The 22,500-nt window shown below is 45.1% G+C and overlaps 3 protein-coding genes across 14 annotated transcripts in view; 1 reads left to right on the top strand and 2 right to left on the bottom strand.

Annotated features, from left to right (window-relative positions):
* psda (pleckstrin and Sec7 domain containing a) overlaps positions 1–3,506 on the top strand; it is a 46,284-nt gene extending 42,778 nt beyond the window's left edge. For all 6 annotated transcript variants that reach the window (XM_037123605.1, XM_037123604.1, XM_037123607.1 and 3 more), the window contains one exon: positions 1–3,506. This exon is cut by the window's left edge and continues 608 nt beyond it. The gene's annotated coding sequence lies outside the window, so the exon portion shown is untranslated.
* Positions 3,507–3,854: 348 nt separating this feature from the next.
* nfkb2 (nuclear factor of kappa light polypeptide gene enhancer in B-cells 2 (p49/p100)) lies at positions 3,855–20,000 on the bottom strand. Of its 6 annotated transcripts, XM_037123618.1 has the most exons (26): positions 19,864–20,000; positions 19,462–19,564; positions 18,170–18,249; positions 15,236–15,276; positions 15,109–15,148; positions 13,809–13,884; positions 12,802–12,842; positions 11,730–11,828; positions 11,317–11,468; positions 10,526–10,638; positions 9,979–10,137; positions 9,183–9,287; positions 8,960–9,048; positions 8,517–8,655; positions 8,123–8,251; positions 7,702–7,896; positions 7,451–7,592; positions 7,231–7,345; positions 6,735–6,942; positions 6,475–6,644; positions 6,239–6,341; positions 5,956–6,125; positions 5,712–5,793; positions 5,364–5,533; positions 5,143–5,254; positions 3,855–4,825 (listed from the first exon to the last, which is right to left on the bottom strand). In XM_037123618.1, the coding sequence occupies exons 5-26, from the start codon at positions 15,145–15,147 to the stop codon at positions 4,755–4,757; spliced, it is 2,679 nt and encodes an 892-aa protein (XP_036979513.1). In that variant the 5' UTR covers position 15,148; positions 15,236–15,276; positions 18,170–18,249; positions 19,462–19,564; positions 19,864–20,000; the 3' UTR covers positions 3,855–4,754. The 6 variants fall into 6 exon arrangements, with proteins under 6 accessions (XP_036979513.1, XP_036979510.1, XP_036979512.1 ...); XM_037123615.1 differs by lacking the exon at positions 15,236–15,276; XM_037123617.1 differs by lacking the exon at positions 15,236–15,276 and having other exon boundaries at positions 13,809–13,878.
* Positions 19,171–22,500, bottom strand: part of LOC119033473 (glutamate dehydrogenase, mitochondrial-like) — a 22,530-nt gene continuing 19,200 nt past the window's right edge. The window contains exon 14 of one of the 2 annotated variants that reach the window (XR_005079259.1): positions 19,171–19,216. The gene's annotated coding sequence lies outside the window, so the exon portion shown is untranslated. Of the gene's footprint in view, positions 19,217–21,429 lie in introns of those variants that run through there. The other variant, XM_037123619.1, reaches the window with a different exon arrangement.

Genomic DNA, 22,500 nt, shown 5'->3' with positions numbered 1-22,500 from the left:
ACCTGCAGACAACCAATCAGCTGTCAGAGTTCATGTCTGTCCAAACGTCCACTTCAGCAGGTCACACAGTAAAAACAGCTGGTGACTTTCAGAGTAAAAGCTGTATTTCCTGTCAGATCTTCATGTCAGGGACTTGTGGAAGCCTTTAGTGTTGTAACGACGGCGCCGGAGCCGATCAGACAGTTTGTAGCTTCTTTGGTTTGATTCCTCTCAGAGCGACAAACACTGACCTCCAGCACCGCCGCCGCTCTGCTTCTCCTAGCAACTAACGGGGGAGCAGGTTGCCATGCCGACCACATATGACGGACAGAGAGCGTGGGACTGTTGCCGCGGCAACCGAGGGAGCAAACGGGGAGGAGAGGAGGGAGGACGGGGGGGTGAGACTCTGGAGTCAGGACTCCCCCGGCCAAACATACCGACCAACAGACAGACAAACAGACGGGAACACAATACCTCCTCCTCCACAGCTCCCTGAGAGCCAGAGAGTGTGTGTGTGTGTGTGTGTGTGTGTGTGTGTGTGTGTATGTGTGTGTGTAAATACAGGCTGAACATGCTGGGTGGAGGCTGATCGAAGTGTCACTGCAGTTTGTTCATTCATGTCTGGTTTTTCATCAGCGACACAAAACTACTGACGAGAGCTGAATCGTCTGAAACTCACTGAAGACGTTCACAACACAGAGATTTTTATCTGACATTTAACAACATCAGCAACTGAAGATAAAAGAGGTTCGGTGCTGCTCAGTGAACACAAAAACACACAATGAGACATCAACTCATTTTAAATATCAAAAGAAAAATCAACATAAAAAGAGATTTAAACTTTTTGAACTTTTGTGGTTCATTTGGCTAATTTCTGAAATAAAAGTGTTCAGTAGTTTGATGTGTTTGCTGGAGACGAGCAGCTCAGAGTGATTCCTGCTGTTGCTTCAGTACTTTTGTCACTGATGAACTTCCAGAGTTTTTCTCTTGATGCTGGAATCTAAAAGCTGTTTGAATCCGTCCGTTTTCTCTTCACGCGTCCTGATGGATGAAACATATCAGAGTTTTCTTCTCTACTTAACGTTCATGTTTCCTGATTGATCACATGTTTATCGATCAGAGTTCGATCGTCTGTTTATTAATGTGATGAAGTCAGAAACACGTTTCACTTCAGCTGTCGAGTTGAAGAAATCACAGAGTTGAATCCTCTCAGCGTCTCAGAAGAGTTCATGCAGTTTGTTGTCGGGCCACTCGAGGGCGCCGCAGTGCCACGTCTGAACACACGTTTATATAAACAGGAAGGAAAACCACAGAGTAAAAATACTTCAACCAAAGTGTGACTGAAGTATTCACACCAACATGGACCAAAAGTAAAAGTACATGTACTCAGAATGAAGAGTGACGTGGATTATTATTATTGATGCATTAATGTTGCAGCTGGCGGCTTAATCAGTAATAGTGATCAGTGTTTCATCATTTGATTTTTTCTTACAATAATCTGAATCTGCAAAGTAAAATAAACTTAAAAGAACGTAGTGGAAGTATAAATGAGACAGTACTCCAGTAAATTTACTCACTTACATTCCAACAGTGTGAAAGATATTCAGAGAACTGAAGTGGCCAAAAAATCTTTCTTGACTTTCTTTTCTGTTTTCTCTGGAGAGCAAAAGACAAAAGGAACAAATGTATTGTAGTAATAATAATAATCATAATAAAAATAAAAATGAATAATGATGATGGTAATAATAATGATAATAATAATACAGTAATAAAAAGTATATTATTGTATTTAACTGTTGTGCAGAAGCGACATGACAGATGTAACTTCCTGACTCGTCTCCAGCTCCGTGTCGATTGGCCCCTGACAGCTGGGCGTCAGTGATGTCACTGATGACATCACCTCTGACTCTGAGCTCAGACTCTCTGCTGTGTTGATGATGGTGAATAATGTCGATGTGAATCTGAACAGAAGGAGCCTCATGAAGAAAACAGGTGCAGTGTCGGGACTCGACCAGCAGGCGGCAGCAGAGCGTCTGAGCTGCTGTGAGTTAAAGGAACGATCCACCTAAAAGTGTCCAGATTAATTCTGTTAGGCTCCAGAAACCCGATTTTCATGTTCCTGTCACTTTGATCAGCTGGAAGCTTTTTGATTTAAACAATCTGAAAAACAAACACTGAAGGAAAAGCTGAAGCTTTGAAGCCTGCAGGAGGAAACCTGCTGTACTTTTTGTGTTGGTTGATTCTTTTGATCGATGGCAGCCGAGAACAAACTGTGACGTCTGTGTTTACGTGGTTTAACTCTCTGGACTGATGATCCTCCAGAACCAGCGGTGCAGCCGGTTCCTGCAGAACAGGAAACATTCAGAGACAAACAGAAGTTTGAATGAAGCTGTTTCTGTTGGATGGTCTGTTCGTCACACCTCACAGGTACTGACAGAACGTCTGTCTCACCTTCACTTCACATCACACCTGATCTGGATCTCTGCTGTCACATCCAGCATGGAGGTCACAGTTAGTTTGGATCAGTCACATGGATCTCACTGAGAGAAGAGTTCAGTAGATGAACTGCAGGTCTGTTGTGCCGAGTCAGCGCAGGTGTTTCACACTCATCAGACTTCATTTCCCATCAGGCCTTGCTGTCTGTGAGCTGGAGGATGTCTGGTCCTCGTTCTCACCTGTTGTCCACCTGCAGAGTTAAAACATCTCCCTTCTTTTCTCTTCTCTGCTCTTCTGTTCTTAAAACGGTGCCAACCATCAGAAGTTCAGCGATGCAGTCGAGACTGCAGCTGATTGGCCGAATCAGAGGACAGTTGGAATGTGTCCCTCGTTCTGCTGGAGGACGTCTGAGTCTCTGTCGTGTTTGACGCTGGATGTCTTGGTGCTGACCCGGGACTGCAGACAGGAACCAGAGTCTCTGATCTGAGCGATCGGTGTGATCAATCTGTGACCTCCAGCACTTTGAATTAAGACCTGCAGTTCCCCTAACGGCCACTAGAGGCTCCACCAGTGAGTCAGAACATGTTCAACCTTCAGAGCCAGAATAAAGGTAATCAAGGGCGTGGCCTCTTTGAGTGACAGGTAGCTGCAGAGTAATCTTAGAGCCAGATGGAACTTCAGCCCCCATCATCCATCTGTTTCACCCTCAGGTGTTCATGGTCCTGATTCGGCCTCTGATTGGCTGCAGTTCTCTTCTGTCACTGGACGCTGACGGTCATGAAACTTTAAATCCTCCTGGAACTGGACTCCTTCAGTACCTTGACGTTACGTCACCACCTCTGTTGTTAATTAGCCAGCAGTGTCGTCGCCCTTCATCTTCTTCATCCTCGTCAGACTAACGTGGACCTGCTGGTTGATGCAGGAGGAACCTGTTGGTTCAGAACTCCTGCTGCTGTTGGACCCGTCGGGTCGTATTTACTCCTCAAGTATCCAGTAACACTTTGTGTATCTCGGGTGTTTGTGTCGCACTGTGCAATGTAAAGCAGCTTCCAGCTCTGCGTCTGTGTCCAACCTTGTAAATAAAGTTCACATTGAGAAGCCATATTGTAGTCGGGCTAGCACTCGGCTAGCACCCGGCTAGCACCCGGCTAGCACCCGGCTAGCACCCGCTGCGTGTTAGGACACTTTGGTTTAGATGTTTTAGAACGAGTCAGATGTGAAACCTCCTCTGAGGTTCGATCCACTTATTTATTCTGTTCATCGTCGCTGATCGACGACACAATCTGATTTTAGTTTCTGTGAAAGTATTTTGTTGTTTCGGCTTCGCTGCGGTCCGATCGATAGCTGTACATACTGTCCACTTCCTGGTTCTGGTCGTAGTGAAACACAAACATGCTCTGAAGGCTTAGAGGCAAAAATAAAAACATTCTGAAAACAAGTTGAAGTCTGAGAGTCATTTTTATTAAAGTGTTCAGAAACAGCAGCGTTTGTCGTGAAACGCTGATTAAATAATTTTCAGGCTGTTAAGAAGAGAAACTAGAAGAATACACAGTATTAGTAAAAACACACACAGCCTCCACAGACACACAGTAACGGACAGAAGACGAATCCTGATCAACACTCGACACACCTGAACAACCCGCTCATGGTTCTGATCCAGTTAACTCAGAGACCATTTAAATGTATTTAATTAAAAACAATTAAATCATTAATCTGTTTTCTGCTGTGACTTAAATTCAAGTTTTCCTTTTACATTTTGTATTTTTGACCTAATTTAAATTTTAGAAAAATTGAACCAAATTAACCAGAATATTTATTTCTCTAACTGGTTTATGTCTTAAAGAAAAATGATTTTTAAGAAAACGATTTTAGCTGGACTGAATCTAACATATTTAAATTTATATTTATTGACTTTGAGTTGAAACTGTCTCGTTTCTTCTTCACAATCTGAACACATCACAACTGTTACTTACAGTATTCTTTATTTATGTCATTCACAAGGTTTTCTCTTCTTGGCACCAGCGGGCTTCCGTACACATCTCCATTAAAGTTTTTATAGACACAGGTGAGTAACACCTGAACTCATGTCTGCTCTGATGATGTCACAGGTGAGACGTGCTGCGTTCCAAACCGCACACAAACACAGAAAAATATCTGTAAATTCAGTTTTTTCAACTTTGCTGACGTGTTGATGGAACCAGACGGTCTGTGTGGGTCTTGAACGCAGCCCGGTCTCCCTGCAGGTGAACATCAGACTCGCCTGTCCATTCAGTCCGGTTCTGCTTCCTGCAGGATCGCTCCGCTCCTCGAGACACTCAGGTGATTTCATATCCTGCTCGTCACTGATTGGCCACAGGCGGCTCCTCATCCTCCATTGGCTGACTGCCGAAGCCGCTGTCCACCGTGGTGTCTGATTGGACAGAAAATATGAACAGGTGAGTGTTGCTTCTGTCTGAGTCCACTCATGTTGTTTAAAATGACAAAACTTTATTGATACTACCGAAGCTTTACAGCAACCAAAGTATTGAACTAACAACCTTTTTAATGCTAATAAATCTTAATACGTCATGTAGAGACACATACTACTGAACGCTGACGAGCTTTCACACATGAATCCTGAACTGACCTGAAAACAGACACCAAAATGAGTCTGAATGTGAAAAGATTCTGTTTGTTTTTGAAACGAGAGCTGTGAGTCAGTGAGTGCATGTCAGGTGTGTTTGTTACCTGTGCTGTGCTTGTCGTCTTGTAGCTCGGTGTGTCTCAGCAGTCGGACTCCTTCTGTCAGACCGAGAGACTGAAGAGCTTCAACCAGACCCTGGACCGGGCCTCCGCCCAGCTGTCGGGGGAAACACACAGTTGTTGTATCACTCAACACGTGGAGAGATCTGCGTCTCCATTCTGACTCTAGTTTTGCTCAGTGTTCGGTTTCCATGGTGATGTGTTACCTTGTAGTGCTGCAGCAGCTGTTGGCACGGCGTCGGACTGTCCAGGTACAGGTGAGTCAGCGTCATCATTCCCAGCTTCTCTGCCAGTTTCTTCCAGGGAACGTCTCCAACGCTCAACACCTCCACCAGCCGGGACAGAGTGTCCTCGTCCAGCCCCGAGGCCTCCACCTCTGCGAGAGACACACACACACACACACACACACACACACACACACACACACACACACACACACACAGGGGTTATTTCACTGCTGTCAATAGTAATCTGATTACTTCTGAGTGAAATCTGAGGCGACTGCAATGTTAAAACATCATCAGGTCCTGTGAGAGTCTCGGCTGTAAACGGACCTTCTGAGCTGCTCGGCTTCATCTTCTTGCTGCTGTGACGACTCGACTTTGGACTCTGTCTGGAGTTTAACAGGTTCCTCACCTGAGGAGAGGAGACGCAGGTGAGAAGGATATAACATTTGGATCAAAGCGTAAGTGTTGGTTTGCTGCTGTTTGTCCAATCAGAAAACAGAGACATCATAACCATAAACAGGCCTGATTATACATTTCTCTAATGTTTTGACTTTTATTGTGAAAGTTTTACCTTTTGGCACTTGGCGAGGTCCAGGGGGGTGTGTCCTCCTGCAGGTCTTTTGCGAGGGTTGATTGGCTGTGAGGGGCCCTCCTCTCTGATTGGTTCGTCTTCGTCCTGCTCCTCGTCTGAAGAGGAGCTGAAGAAAAGCGGCTCGTCGTTCTCCACGTTCTTATCAGCACCTGGAGAACCAAAACCAGCAGAAAACTGTTCGAACAAACTGACTAGATTCTCTTCAGTCGCCTTCTGGATGTTGAACAACCGTAGGACGCTGTCAGGAATGTTTGTGTCTCACCTGCAGCGACGAGCATGGAGCAGAGCGTCGGTGAGCCCAGACTGGCAGCCAGGTGCAGCGGAGTGTTTCCTCCAAACGTGCACGCGTTCACGTCCGCCTTCAGCTGTAAACAACAAACAGTCAGTGGCTGCAACGCCGTGATGTCACGTACGTGTGTGTGTGTGTGTGTGTGTGTGTGTGTGTGTGTGTGTGTGTGTGTGTGTGTGTGTGTGTGCGCGTGCACGCGTCTCTCTCACCTCTGTGATGAGCGTGCACGCCACCTTGAACAGGTTTTCCCTGACAGCCAGGTGCAGCGCCGTGTTTCCACTCTTCTGCTCTGGTGCATTGATTTTGGCTCCGCCCTCCACCAGCAGACGGAGGCAGCGCTCGCCGTCCCTCCTCACGGCCAGGTGGAGCGGGTGGAGACCTGCGGCAGTAACACAGGAACCACTTCAGTTTGATTTACTGCCGCCATAAAAAAACATTATCCTGATATCTGTCGGTCTGATCGTCTCACCGTGGTAGTCAGGCGTGTTGACCAGGTGGGCGTGGCGTTCTCCCAGGTGAGCTAGCAGGGGGCGGAGTGAGGTGTTATCTCCAGCCAGTGCTGCCAGGTGGATGGGACTGCGGCCATCTTTGTCCAGCAGGCTGGGGTCGGCCCCCGCCCTCAGCAGCAACTCCACCACCTTCACCTGCCGGGTGATCACAGCCAGGTGGAGCGGAGTCTGACAACACAGAGGGGGGAGGAGTCAGAGGTGAGGGGGAGGAGTCCGATGAGAGGGGAGGAGTCAGAAGTGGCCTGGCACTGAGCTGGTAGCTATGTTAGAATCAGGTGTCGGTGGTAGTTAGCAGGTAACTAATGTTAGCTACCTGTCAGAGCTAGTTAGCTTTGATGGTGCTGTAAGAAGTTATTAGCTGAATCATACAGACGAATGATTCATGTAACAAATTATCCTCGTCAGCTGAAGGCAGCCGCCCAGCTGAAGTGTCAGGTGGATGGCGTGAGTTGCTACCTGTCGGAGGTGGTTGGCTGTGTTGAGGATGTTTTGCTGCTGGCTGTTGAGCAGAGTGTGGATCAGCTGCTGGATCACACCTGTCTGCTGGTGGATGATGGCCAGGTGCAAAGGACTGTGGGAAACAAAAAACACAACATCAAATGTTGATTAAATCCTGAAATGATTCAAATGCAGATGTGTTTTCAGCTCGTAGGACAAAAGTAATGAATCAACTCACGTGTCTCCGTTTCCGTCCTGGACGCCACACAGGTGTCTCTGGATTGCCAGGAGGACTCTGGTGTCTCCAGTGCTGCAGTACTGCAGCAGGGCGGCGGCGGTCTGCCGGGCGCTCTGCGAGGCTTTACTGTGGAGGGTGGCGGCTGGAAACAACAGAGAGAGACAGAGAGAGACAGAGAGAGGAGGTCAGACATGAACGTGAACATCAGAGTCTCTTCATCATCACACTCGACTCGTCACGCAGCTTCTCACCGAGGTGGAACAGCTGCTGTTGTAGTGGCGAGCCCGTCTGTCCCCCCGGCTGTTGCTGGGTAACCCCTGACTGAGGGGCGGAGCCTGACATCTGAGCCCCTCCCCCGAACCCTGTGAAACCTCCCGTGAAGAAAACTCCTCCTCCTCCTGCTCCTCCTCCTCCTCCTCCGTTCATCTGCTGGTTGAACTGGAATCCTGCAGAAGGAAACAGTTTTCATTTTGTTCTTCATGTCGTCACTGAGACTTTCTGTCATGTGGACGTGTTGCAGCTGCCTGACGGATCTGAAGCTCAGACGTTCTGACGGACGGACCGTTAACTCATTTAATCCTTTCACACACAAACACTGTTCATACAGAACATGATGCTAATAATGTATCACATTTTGAAAAATACACATGAAAGTTCAAGTTAAACCCCCACCTCCTCCTCCACCTCCTGCTGCTCCTCCAAATCCCCCGGCTCCTCCTCCTCTTCCTCCTCCTCCTCCTCCTCTCCAGGGTTCATAGTGAGGCAGCGGCTTCTGCTTCTTCCTCAACACCTCCTCTTTGTCTGACAGCGAGCAGGAGACGAGACGATGATGATCAGTGAGGCGACAGACGACTGAAAACATTTTGTTTTCTTCACATTTAACTTTGTTCTCATGAAGCAGCTGAACGTCTGAGTGAGTAGGTGACGACTGAAACTCGCTTCACGCTGAACTGTTTCCACGAGGGAAACCCCAAAACTGTGACATTAAACCCCAAAACAAGCAGCTTCCTGTCAGTGTCCCGGGGATTTACAGCTGAAACCCAGTTACACTGAGCGCCTGCCTCACCTTGGACCTGCGGGATGTAGGTGAACTGTTTGGGGTCGCTGCTGTCGCCCGCCTTTTTCCTCTTCAGCTGCAGGAAGACGGTGACGGGCCGCTCGATCTCTGCGCTGTGATAGGGCGGCGTTTTGAACACAATGGCGTACTGAAGAGAGAGAAAAAGAAGGGATCAATGCTTTGTATGTTTCTGAAGGCAGCGTGACCAGGAGGAGGTTCAAGTAGAGATCAAATCAGTTAAAGTTTGAATTATATCACAATCACATCTCACCCGTTTGGAAAAATCATAATTAAGACTGAAGATAAAGATATTTCACTTCATGTGTTTGTGAGTCGACAGTTTGGAGGAATTCCCCACTGAGCTGCTGCTTGTTGTGTCAAAACACTGAGCGAGCACACACACACACACACACACACACACACACACACACACACACACACACACACCGTACCTGTTTGTGAACGTCAGTTGGTGAAAAGTCTCCGAACGCCTCCCAGCCTCCTTCATCGTCCTCCTCATAGAACCTGATCTCGATGTCGTCTGTAACGCGCAGCACAGATGCAGCATGTTAAACTTTATCTGCTGAATGATTCTGAGTGTTTGCACGAGGAAACGCAGGATGGCGAGTGTGTCGCACTGGTGCACATCGTGCTGCCTGATTTAAATGTGTTCACCTTTCTGGACTTTGTCACAGAGCAGGAAGATCTCGTCTCCTCCGAGCACCGAGCCACACGTCTTGTCCATCCGAGAGATCTTCAGGTTGGAGGCGTTCGGCGACTCTGCAACAGAAACAAACAGGAAGCTGAAGACGGTCAGACTGAATCACTCACTCAGGTGGAAGGATTCAAATACTCTGTGACAAGTAAAAAGTTTGACCATCCAAACACATTTAAACAAAAGTAGAAGGTCTTCTGATGCAGATTGGCCCATTTCACAGTAATCATCAGTTGAAACTCCCGACTGGGAAATTCCAACTTCCTCAATGTTACTAACGACGGCTCACCTGGTGTCAGCTGCGTTAATGACTAGTAGCAGGAAGCTTGTGTATGACATCCTCAGCTCTGACCTCGAGTTACCTGAACGCAGCATCAGACTGCTGCTGGCAATGATTAGCACTAGCCTAGCTTGCTATTAGCTTTTAGCACCCAGCTAAAGTAGATCACACACAAACCAAACAACTCAAACTCTGTAGACATCAAATATTTAGTGAAAAAAAGCTGGTCAGAAAGTTGTTATTTAACTCCTGACAACAAAGATGGCCGCCACCTCACAGTCTAAAGAGCCTCGAGTCAGCTGACGACCGACCGGCAGGAATATCACTGTCAGTGAAAACAAACACACTTCACATACAAGCAGCTTCCTTTAAAACACCAGCGCCTCCGTCTGTCAGCCAATCAGCTGCTGGCCTGAACAAAACAGGAAGTGTTCAGGTGTTCAGAGGATGGGACAGTTTCAGGCGCGTGGACTCACTGCTGTCGTAGATCGGGTTGGAGACGACGGGTTTGAGCGCTCTGGTGAATCCTCCGTTGCTGTCCTGCAGGAAGGCGGTGAACTTTAAGCGGACGATGTTCAGGTCCATCACCTTGCCCAGCTCCTTGGCCTCCTTCAGGATGGAGCTTTCCTCTGAATCTGAAGCAGGACGGACAGTTGGACATATTTCACTTCATCCCGAGTATAAAACAAACATTTAACATTTACATTTACATTTAACGTGTGTTTGGACGTTTAACATGTAACATTTAACATGTTCTGTGGATCATAAACCAAAGACTTTATGAAAACAGAGAAAACACTCCAGCAGAGGACTCGGCCCGGATCCTCTCCGGTCCGGTCCAGAGACCCGTCAATCAAAACACACAGACACGAAAACATTAACAGATAAAACGAATCAAAGAATAAATGAAAGTACATGTGAGCAGGACGCTGCTGCAGGCAGACGGAGACGAACACCGACGGACATACAAACATCAGCTGTGTGATGATGTAACACGTGTGTCAGCGCAGGTGAGCAGGTTACCTGTCAGGTGGTAGTGAGCTCCTTTCTGCCTCTTCCTCTCCTCCCTCAGCCGCCGGCTCAGCACCTCCACCACACCTTTCTTGGTGACGTGGAGGATCCCCAGGTTACTGAAGCTGCAGGAAGTGACATCACCACAAAACATCCACATGTTACAGTGAATTTCACATCATGTTTGTTTCCAAAGCCGACTTTATTTACTCACATGTGAATTCTTTTATATTTAATCTTTATTCTTTCATGAAGTTAAATCAATTATTTCACCTACAATATTTTAATGTTTATTTACTTTTCATTAAAAACATATTTTTCTCTCATGAAGACATTAAAGTGTCTGAATGTCATTTAGATTTAATTTATTAACACTGTTTCTGTTTGACTTTGTTTACTTATGATTCTAAATGTATCTAGTTGTTATTGTAACTGACACAAACATCACTTCCTGTTTCCTGTGAGAACAGATCACATGATGACCTCATAAAGAAAGTTTGTTTATTCTGTTGTAGTGACGTTAATAACAAATAAAATGTAACTAATGCAAACTGAGGAAACACTACGTCTGAACTTTGACCCTTCAGGGCTTCTGTACCTGTCAGCAGCTTCTACACTCCTCCATCATCAGTCTGTTGTGTGTTTAACAGGAGTAATAAAGTGTTGCATCATCAGTGTTTCCTGAAGCTGAATTAAACTCCCTGACTTCCTCATCAGTGGAATCATGAGAACTTTCCTCCCTGACAGTCTCGTCTTCAGATCTACGTGTTGTTAAAGACGCTGCGCTGTGATTGGATACTGACGAGGCGGTGAGGTCGTTGGGTCCGATGTCGAGCGTGCAGGTTCCGTTTTCGGTGCAGTGACGTCCGACCAGACTGTGAGCGTGAACACGAGGAGGGTCGGAGTGCGTCACCAGCTGGACCTCCACCCGGGCGTGACCCACGTAGTTATTGATCTGATGGAAACACAGAGAGAAATTATTATTAAATATGATCTTCTGAGGTGAATTCTACAGTGAAAATAATCAAAGTCAAAGTCTGGACTAAAAGGGAAATTTACTTAAAGTATTTAAAGTAAAAGTACAGACTGTTTCTGTGGTGATTTTTAAAATTCCCAGGCAACCTGAATGCAACATTGGACTCATGCAGCAGTGTGAGTGGGTGAACTGTCCCTTTAAAGTGTGTGTCTGTGGTTGTTGACACGCTGCCGATGTTACCTTCACTGTCGGGTACGTCCTCCGGTTCTTCTCGCTGGAGGCCCCGGGGAGCCCGCCGTGGGACGGACCCTCACACTCATAACGGAAACGAAAGCCCCTCTGAGGACGCGCGCACACACACACACACACACACACACACACACACACACTTCATTATTATGATCATGTAATTATCTTCAAGTTTAATTAATACCTTCATGTGTTTTATTGGCCTCATCGCCTCCTGATGTTTGAATCAGGTAAAACTGTGACTTTGTTGGGTTTAAATAAAGTTATTATTGAATCTGTAACGTGTGCACGCTGCCTCTCGTCTGTTGTGTCATCACGTTTGTTCAGTTACAGTCTGGTCGTGTAAACCTTCTTCTTCTTTTGTCTTCAGAACAGAACTGATTTGCATACAGACGTCACCTGATCTCCAGCAGCAGAAACTCCCTGACCTCCTGCTGCTGGGAAAACCCTGGAAGTGTCACTGCGACATGTGGACCGAGCAGCGCCGGGAAACACCCTCACTGCCACTGTGTGTCTCAGCTGACTTTACTGCTTTTACATAATTACACTTCTCACTTCATCATTACAGCAGATTATGTTACATACAGCTCACATGTTCTGCTGGAGTTCTGCTACAGTCACCGGTTCAGGACCGGCTGTAAACCTGATGGTGTTGCTGTGGGCTCAGAGATGACAGAACCTCATGTGTGTATAGAACCAGCAGCGGGCCGACCTCCATCCACCTCCCAGATGTTCTGAGGGTGTTTCCTCCTCTGACCCGGCTGATTCAACACTAATTAACTGTGCTGTGAATCAAACAAGTGGACCAGGACGACCTGAACCGGTCCAGTTAGATACCATGTGGGTGTTGATCCGTGAGGGAACACACCAGATACTTGAAGACTTCAGTGGAGAACGTGTTCAGAACACGTCCCCGCCCTCCGTCTCTACGCTGACTGTTCACTTCCTGTTTGTGGTTTTAATCCCGGCGGCTCCACAACAACAACAACTGACTGTAGCAGCTGAACGTCTTCCTGTGTGTTCGATCACTGCGTTCACACACAGAGCAGATCATTGTTCTCACCTGTTTGGGCTCCTCGATGATCTGAATGTACGGGCCGTGAGCTGAAACACAAAGAAACGTTAATGACACACAGAAACTGAACTGACGGTTTCTACGTTCCACCGGCCGCAGGACTTTTTGTTAGTAAGAAGGTGGATGAAGGTGTTTCCCCACCAGTAAGTTCTAGAAACTGTAGCTGCCCAGGTACTGATCAGGTACAGTCCGGGACAAACGGGGTCTCGGCTCCCTGTTATAGTGAGAGTGTTCAGGTCAGAGTTCTGACAGGAACTCTTGTTCTTTAGAAATGATTCCACTTGTTCCAGCAAAAGGGGTTTTGGTTTGAACAAGACGAGTCCAGGTTTCATCTGCACCGTCGACACCGAGTGCCTTCACTACAGCCTCAAACACGCCTCAAAAGAGTCGCGTCAGCCTTCAGGAGGAGGTTCTAGACAGACTGGACCAAGGTTCTGAGAAGTCTACGGGAGGTTCTAGAAGGTGAGAACCTCTTCAGGGGTCAGAAATGGTTCATCAGTGTTTCCAGTCTAGAAGGATCCAGAATGTCTCAGTGCTCGTTTCTATAAAGCATTTATCAGGTTCTCACTCATGGTTCTGAAAAGGCCCAACTCATATCTCCAGGTACAAACAAGGTTCTACAGAGTTTACACCAAAGATCCAGAGTTCCTCCTCAGACCGGTTCTCCTGACGAGCTTCTTGTCAGTCCTGGTTGTGTAGAAACTTTCATTCAACTCGTTACCAAAAACTTCCAACCTCCTACTAGAAAACAAAACCAGTAACAGAACTCTGCTCGAGGTCCGAATACCAGCCGCAGCTGACGGAAACTACACGGTTCCCTGTAGAACCTCAGATCAACCTGCTCGTCTGGTTTCAGCTGGAGCTCCTGAAAAGACTGAACTCGTGTTTCCAGCTGCAAATAAAACGTTCTATAAAGAACCACCAGATACCTGCCAGAACTCTGAGGTTCTAGATGAACCGACAGCGTCCAGGCTCCAGGTGAGTGAGGAGGTTACCTGTCTCAGGTATGTAGGGTTCCATCTTTATGTCCACTGGAGGAATGTAGTCATACTGCATCAGATTCATCTGCAGCTGAACAACAACAGGAAACACGTTAACGTCTGTAAACACACCTCTCAATCAATCAATCAATCAATCAATCAATCAATCAATCTCTATTAAAGATCAATGTTAACGGGAGAGCTCTAAAGCTGACATGTTTTCATGTCATACTGTGTTTATGTGGCGGACCCTGCCACCTGTCAGCCTCACAGTGTTGTTCTGCTGAGATCAGCTGTTCTTCTTCTTACTGACTGCAGCTTCTCATGTTTCTGTGTTCAAGTCTGTTTATTATATTTATGTTTGTTTGTTTGTCTTATTTGTTCATAATGTGTCTAAATGTTGCTTACAGCTCGTTTACTGTCTGATGTATCATCACCTCATTAATATTGTAAATATTAAAATCATGACTTCATTTTCATTGTGAAACTGTGGAATTATAATAATATCAGTTTTTATCTTTTAGTATTCTTAATATTACAAACTACTCAACACAATTCAGTCCCAGTGTTTTGGATGTTATCTTGATTTATTCATATATAACAAAACTAAAGTCTATTCAGTCGATTCATTGATCCGATTGATTGATTCTTTAACTAGCAGTTTCTGAGTGACTGTGACTCAAATAAAATCTCTCAGTTTGTTCAACTTGTTTCTTAACAAAAGAACTGATGCAGTCACGACGACAGTTACTGCTGATGTCATCGTCTGTCAGCTGACAGCTTGGTTTGTCTTTTACTTCTCACGCTGGTCGAATCTCTCAGACTCGTTTTACTCTCAGAACAAACACTGTGAATGTTGTTGTCTCAGTGTCTCAGTGAAGTCAGAAGAAGACAAACGCTTCAGACTGGAAGCAGGAAACAGTTTAAATTTCCCAGACTGTCTGACGATGATGTCACATGCAAATCACTTCTGATCATCGTTAGAAGGTCGACTTCTGCAGAAACTGGGAATTTTTCAGAATTTTTCTTTGAATAGTTTGAGTAATAACTCACAGCAGACTTTATCTGAAATGAATCAATGATTAAAAATCATCTAATGAAGAGTTATTGAGCAGAGCGTGACTCACAGCTTCACAACTCATCACATTCACTTTTATCTAACTAAGTAAAAACTACGTGGCTCCTCTGAAGCGTCTGGCAGTCAGAGAGCATCGTTTGACCCTCACAGGAGCCCGAACACACAAACACTGCACTCATTAGTTAACAGATCATTAATAATCAATCTGAGTGAACGATGGAAGAATAAAGGACTCACGTCGCTGTCGTAGGTGTTGATGAACTGAGCCTCAGTCATCCTGCAAACACACACACACACACAGTTAGAGGCTTCGACCTGAGAGTGGACGCACACACACGCACACACACATTATCCTGTGTCTGACCTGAGGACGGCGACTCCCGAGTGTCTCTGCTGAAGTGACGCCTAACACGATGAACCAGGAAACAACAAGTCAACAAAGGGAGCGCCAAAATAAAAGCTGCAGCCGTCTGTTTCACTTTCACATGACGGACGAGAGAGCCTCGAGTACAGCCTCTCTCTCTCTCTCTCTCTCTCTCTCTCTCTCTCGTGTGTGTGTGTGTGTGTGTGTGTGTGTGTGTCGTTCTACCCCTCCTCCCTCCTCTCGGCTGTTTTCAGTCACTTCCTGGAAGTGGCCGAGTGGAGGAAAACCCCCAGAATTCCAGATCTGCACGAAGGGGGGCGGGGCTACTGATGATGATGTCACTCTGCTGTTGCAGATAATAAACTGAACAGTGTGAGGAGAGAACGGTTCTGTAGAGAACCAGGAAACTGTTGTTTAAAGCCAGAGAGACACAGAGACTCTGGACGGTTTAATACAGGATCATCTGTAAAGTTGTTCTAAAAGAAGCTTCGATAAAAAAGGACAGTGATGTGTCCACTGTGACGGTATGATGGACAGATATCTACCGTCAGGATGTAATCCATTACATTACAGACGTGACAGATACACAGAGCTGAAACAGCCTCTGAGCACACAGACATGTTTACACTATAGCTTAGCTTAGCTTAGCATAAAGACTGGAAACAGAGGGAAACAGCTAGCCTGGTAAACAAAAGGCTCTCTGATAAACATGTATGAACATGTATATTTATTTAATATCTACCAACATTTCTTGTTTATGGACGCGTCAGACTGTCCTGACACACCGACCACAACAATCATGATATTTAAAGATACTGATATGATAATAAATCATCTCCGTGTCTCTTGATCCTCACAGCAGGTGGTGACATGTAGAACCTGACGCTCATGTTCCTGTCGGGATGAACTCAGCTCAGCGTTACACCTGCAGAACTGATGACATCACATCAGCACCAACTGTTTACTGATGACCGACTGATGTTAGCATGCTAACAGGATGTGAGCGTTTCTTAATCCTGCACACAGAAGGCTTTTAGTTCTTGAGGTGGAAACATTCTGAAAATGTTGAATTTATTCCACAGTAACATTAAAATATGTCTGGGTTGGTGTTCGCTGAGCGATTCATCGTCCTTCTTTCTACCCCAGAAACATCAAGGTGTCATCAGAAACATCTGAGCTGATGCTGAGAGCTGACAACAACCATCTGAGATCATTTCTGACATGACAACACAAACTAACTCATATGATTATAGATACTGTTAATAAAGAGAACAGCCTGCAGCAGAATTAAAGGACAAAGCCGAGAAGAAAGTTTGTGTTCTCTCCTTACTTCCTCTTCACTCGTCTTTCTGTCTTTCTGGTGGTTTCTGGTTCGTCACTGGACTTCCTGTCTCTCTCAGCCTCGCTGTCAGTCTGACTCAAACCTGATCGGAGTTGTCTCACACCCCCCAGTGGGGGGACTGCCCCCTCTGACCGCAGCAGCCAATGAGGAGCCAGCAGAGACAGCCTCATTAACATAAACCCACAGCAGGTTCAGCCAGAGAAAACCCGAGGGGAAAGTTTGTGTGACCTCCGACCTCTGCAGGAATCCACTGGGGTGATTTTACTCTCCAGCTTCTGTGAAACACGGCGACTTTCTGTTAAACTGTCTTCTGACTGATGAAACGTTTCTCTGAAGTCTCCAGCTGAACACAAACACACCTGATCCTGATCAGTCTGATCAATCTGACATGACTGAACTGAAAACAGTCTCAGTTTTCAAATTAACTTCATGTCCTGCTGAAATTACTTGATGCAAAATAAAAACTCTGAGTTCTAGTTTCTATGACTGATCATCAGAACTCGTCTGGTTTTAGGGTTCTTGGTTCTGAGTGATGAGCGGCTCCGCCCACAATTCAAACTAATCATACTTATTCCTGATCAATCAAACAAATCCAAGCTTCAAAATCAATCTCCAACAGAATCACACACAATCATTTTTAGTTATCTGGTGAAATTTGCTGCATTGTTTTCATATCACGATAAACATGGTGCAGTCGTGCTGATGTGTTGTGAGTCTGCAGCCACGCATCAACATGAGTCCATCAGTCCACAGATACAGTACAGCGAGGACGTGAGGGAGGAGCTGATCTGCAGTCTGACGGACTCATCGATCAGGCCTGAACTCTACAGATGTTTGACAACTGCTCTTTAAAAATTCAGATCAGCCCCCCGGCGGCTCTGACAGAGGGGAACCCTGCAGACTTCCTCCTGCAGCAGCCGTTTAACGAAAACATCTGATCTTCAACAGGTCGACAAACCTCCTTCTGTGATTAATGATCCTTCCACTCTATATATCCATGTCTGTAACACACAGGGAAATGCACCACAGAAGAAGACTGCAAGCTAGTAAGCATGGATGTAAACACAAACTGATGATAAAATGGAGGTCGTGCTAACAAAGAACAAATACTTTGTTACTGTGATTGAGTAGAATCATATATCGCAAATAGTGCAGCAACTCTTAAGTCCTGTTTATAATCTCACACTGGCAACGTTACATCACCTGTCTGAAGAAGAAGAAGAAGACGATGACGAAGACGAAGGTGACAGAAGAAGACAAAAAAATGAAGAAGAAGAAGAGCTGTGGGACCGGTCCAATACAGCGGCAACTTGGATGTACAAAAGCAGCCAATGAGGCGTCTACATTTCTATATGACACACCAAGAAAAGCACCACTGAAGAAGACTGCACGCTCGTTACTCTGGATGTAAACAGGAAACTAAACTGTGTTTCATCACAATCGTCTCTTAGAAACAGTTTGAGGGAATTTTACAAAAAAAAAAAACACAACTAAACATCTGAATGTCTCTGATCCACAAAACAACCAATCAAACACGACTTCACATCACAGCCGACCAATGACAGCAGAGCACAAACATCAGTGAGACGTACCTGAGCGCTCCGGCCATGATGATGATGATGATGATGATGATGAAGGAGGCTCTTCTGTTCGTCCTCCTTCAGGGATTTTCCTGTAGACGCAGATCAGGAGTTAATCACCACTGTGTGTGTGTGTGTGTGTGTGTGTGTGTGTGTGTGGAGTCATATCTAAATACATCAGAGGGAATTTCCACTCTTCCTCCTCCTCCTCTTCCTCCTCCTCTGTGATTATTTGGGGACAATCCTTCATTTCCAGCCCGACTGAACAAACAACAGGCTGTTAAAGGAGCAGTCCCACAGCTTAGCTCCTGTTAGCATTAGTGTGGTTAGCCTAGCTTAGCACAAACACTGGACGTGGGGGGAAACTGTTAGCCGCGCTCCTCTGAGGATGAATCCTGTCTGACTGTTAGCAGGCTGATGTTTGCTGCAGCGCCACCTTCAGGATTCAATATCAGCAGCACAGTAAATATAAACTGAGCTGGTAAAAATCGTTAGAAGCTGTTCAGAGAATTAAAGTTACAACTAAAGTATCACTGACTGCCCTTTTGACTGAAGCTCATGGTCTTCATCAGAGGATGGAGCTCAGCAGGTCCGTCACCTTGACGACCGAGCTGTGATGAAGACCATGAGGTGCAGCTGAAAGCTTCATCTGAAGCTTCAGTTTCAATTATTTTGCCTAAATCATGATATTGAACTTTTAAATGTTAAACTGATTCAAAATCAGCTTGATTATCGATCTGGTTTTGCCAAAAACACGTCCTTAAATCAAAAATCTGATTTTGAGCTTCTTTAATCTTCAGACCTTTAAACTATTTTCCGGAGCTTCCTTGGACTCGAGAGAAGCGCAGAAACAATCCATCATATGATGAGATCACAGAACAGATCTCAGAGCAGTTTCACCGAACCAGCAGGATCAGCTGGGAACCAACAAACAGACAGAAAACAAACTGAACTCAAAGTGTTCAGAGCCACGAAGAAGTCAAACAGACGTGACGACACACACACACACACACACACACACACACACACACACACACACACACACACACACACACACACCTGGTGAACCGTGTCCTTTGATTCTTCTCCCAATTTAAAGCACAAACGTTTTAAATGACGTCACTAAGAGAAGAAGCAACATTTTCTTCCTTCGTCACATTTTAATCTGAAGCGACTGATTTAAAGTCACATCACTGACAACAGCCCACCGTGTCTCAACTGTGAATGCTGATCCAGTTATCGATCAGTTATCGATCAGCAGCAGTTTGTGTTGAGCTGTAATAAAGAGTTAAAGGTGAGTTTACCTGTCAGCTGCTGCTCCTCCGTCTGTCCGTCTGTTCCCTCGAAAACCACAAAACTCCAACTGGACCGAACGTCACACGGCAGCAACACACCTGACTACACTTCCTGTTGGGAGGTTTCAAAATAAAATCACTGAGTCTTATATTTAAACTTGTATTCTACAAATCAAATCAATCAATCTTTATTTGTATGGCGCTTTCATACAAAAAGTAGCGCAAAGTGCCTTACAGAGATTAAAAACAACAACAACAGAGATTAAAATAAGATATAGTATATTTAAAGCGTCTGTTCTCCTCAGACCACAGCAGCTCTGTGGCCTCTCTCCTCAAACCTGTCTCGTTAATTACAGCTGTGCTAACGAGCTATCACACACTTAGCATCAGTTAGCTCGTTCATTAGCCCACCTGAGGAACGACTCCTGATGTCAGTGTGTTAGACACTTGGAACACTCATGAATCAGTGCTGAAGGTTATAAAGTTGTTCTTGAATTATTCCCGCTGTTTCGGAGCTCATTGAGTCTGCGCAACAGAACTATCCAATCAGAACCGTTCTGCTCCGATCAGGTGATGAGCTGAGTTTATCAACCAGGAAATACAAAATGGCAGTTGTACAGGTGTAAGAGGGCGTGGCCTCTTCAGGTTCACTCTGTGTTGTTAACAGTTGTTGAATGTGAGCAGCTGGATCAATAAAGTGTTTCTGATTCTGATTCTCTGAAATATGAGACTGTGAAAATAGGTCTTTATAATTACATCACAGCCAACAGTGTCCTCAGTGACGTCACAGCCGACAGCTGACAGTGTCATTAGTGACGTCATCTCCTGTCTTGAACATTGTAGAGCTGCTCCTGTATATCAGCAGCTCACAGAACTGAACCAGAACCAGCTCTCCTCTCTATATATACACATCTACATTTATATAGACTTTTTTTTTAATATTGAATTTTGTTAATATGCAAAAAACAACAACAAACTGCTTTATGGTTGGTTTTTAACTAATTACACAAACACACCAGTATCTTGGTTTTATTCTTCATATATTTAGTTTCAATATCAATTAAATATACTTTTTAAAAATATACAGAAAATGAGAAACACAGAGAAAGAAGGTTAACTTGTAGAAATGTTACGTTTAGTTAATTAACCTGCAAGTTAAATTGATTTCAAAGTCTAGTTTCTGTTTTCAGCGAGTTTATCTTATTATCAGTTCAACAAAAGAGCATTCACGGAAGGAAACTTATAATTTGAAGGTCCACCCTGTTAACCGGAAGTGACTTCCCGCGCTCCTCCTCCAGCCTGACGCGCGTGCTGTCAGTCAGCGGTGGAAAGCCCCGGAGCTCGAGGGGAATTCCGCTCCCACGTGTCAAATACAGCGCGCTGATTGGCCGAATGAGGACGAGAGCCCCGCCCACCTGGCAGACGCTGAAGCTCGCGGGACAAACAAACAAAACTACAAACAGGAAGAAAAACAAAGGCTGGAATTTTTTTAAACTAAATTATGATTATTATTGTGAAGTGACGCAGACATAAAGACAGAAGCTGATGATTTAATTATTACAACATGAATAAATCTGCCAGTTTCACTTATTTATCTGAATTTTATTATTTTGTTTTGCGAAGATTTCTGGTTCCTAAAACTGAAGCGATCCGTGTTCATGTCCTCATTCTGACACGAGATTAAACTGTTTGTCATTTGATTATAATAAATAAATACTGATATCTAAAATATCTGAAGCTTTATCCATAAACATTATTAATGTTATTGAACTGAACAGTTAGGAAGTAAACTGACTGACAGGCAGAGAAACATGATCAACATTATTAGAAATTATGGAAACATTTTAATCACTTTTAACACAACAGATAACTGATTTTGTGAAATGTAGATTCTGGATCTCATTATATTCACACCAGTCAGAACAGAACCGGCCCGTTCACACTGACACAGAACAAACTGACGAAAACATCAAAGAATCAGGAGAAACTCAACTCGAGGCTTTTATTCTTTATTTTGCTGTAACATTTGGTTTTAACAAAAAGGCGTAAAAACTCTCACACAATCCCAAAGCGGTTTGAATCAGACATGAAGTCTCCACCTGCTCCACCTGCTCCACCTGCTCCACATCTCATCAGGTGGATTCAGGTTGACTTGATTTCAGATCAACACAGACTCAGACTGGGCGGTGACGAGTCTTCATGTGTTCGCAGCGTTCAGCGTCAGACGGAAGACGAACTGAGTGTCTGCAGCTCCGACACATTCCTGACTGAGTTTAAAGTCTGACTTTGTGGTAAAATAAGTCAGAAATCAAAAGTGTATTTACAGCGACACTAATCCTCTTCTGTTGAGATAAAACGCCAAATATCAAACATGACGGCCACTTCTTTGTGTTTCTGATTGGTTAAAACTCGACTTCCTGCTGCGTTTGTTTTTCAGTCCGTGGTCGGTCTGAAGCAGAACTCTGACCGGAGACTCGGTGCTGACAGCTCTGTAACAGGCCTGAAATATTGCTAATTTTAACTGCATAGATGAGCGTTAGCTTGAGCTGCAACTGTGACGAGACCTGAGAGGAAAAACAGTACATGTTAAAGGACCATTCCGCAGGTTTCCGTCTGGTTCTAACACCACGTCAGCTGTAGTGTTTTACACTGACAGCCACTGATTCCATTCAAAGTGTTCTTTACAAAAGTTCCCGGCCTGATGGATCGGCTCTCCTCAGACAGTTTCAAGTCTTTACAAAGTAGATTTTCATGGAAAGGAAGTGAAACCACCGGCTGTCTGAACTGAAGAGTCAGTGTGAAGTCTGACGGATGGTTTGGAGTCAAAACAGACCAAAACAGCCGAACGCTCCTTTATTAAAGTGAGTTGACGCTCTAAAAGCAGAGATATTAAAGCTAAAGTCCTGAGGCACCAGGTCACTGCATCGAAATAACACAAGATGGAAGACGAACGTGGAGACTTCACTCAAAGGCACCGGATCATTTCTCTGTTCTGCCCATCAGATGACCGTCTCCAGGTTCTGTCAGACAGAACGAGACATCTGAAGA

The sequence above is a fragment of the Acanthopagrus latus genome, chromosome 15, assembly GCF_904848185.1.
Source record: "Acanthopagrus latus isolate v.2019 chromosome 15, fAcaLat1.1, whole genome shotgun sequence".
NCBI lineage: Eukaryota > Metazoa > Chordata > Actinopteri > Spariformes > Sparidae > Acanthopagrus > Acanthopagrus latus.
Note: the sequence above shows the minus strand (reverse complement) of the source record. Positions and strands in the feature narration are given on the sequence as shown.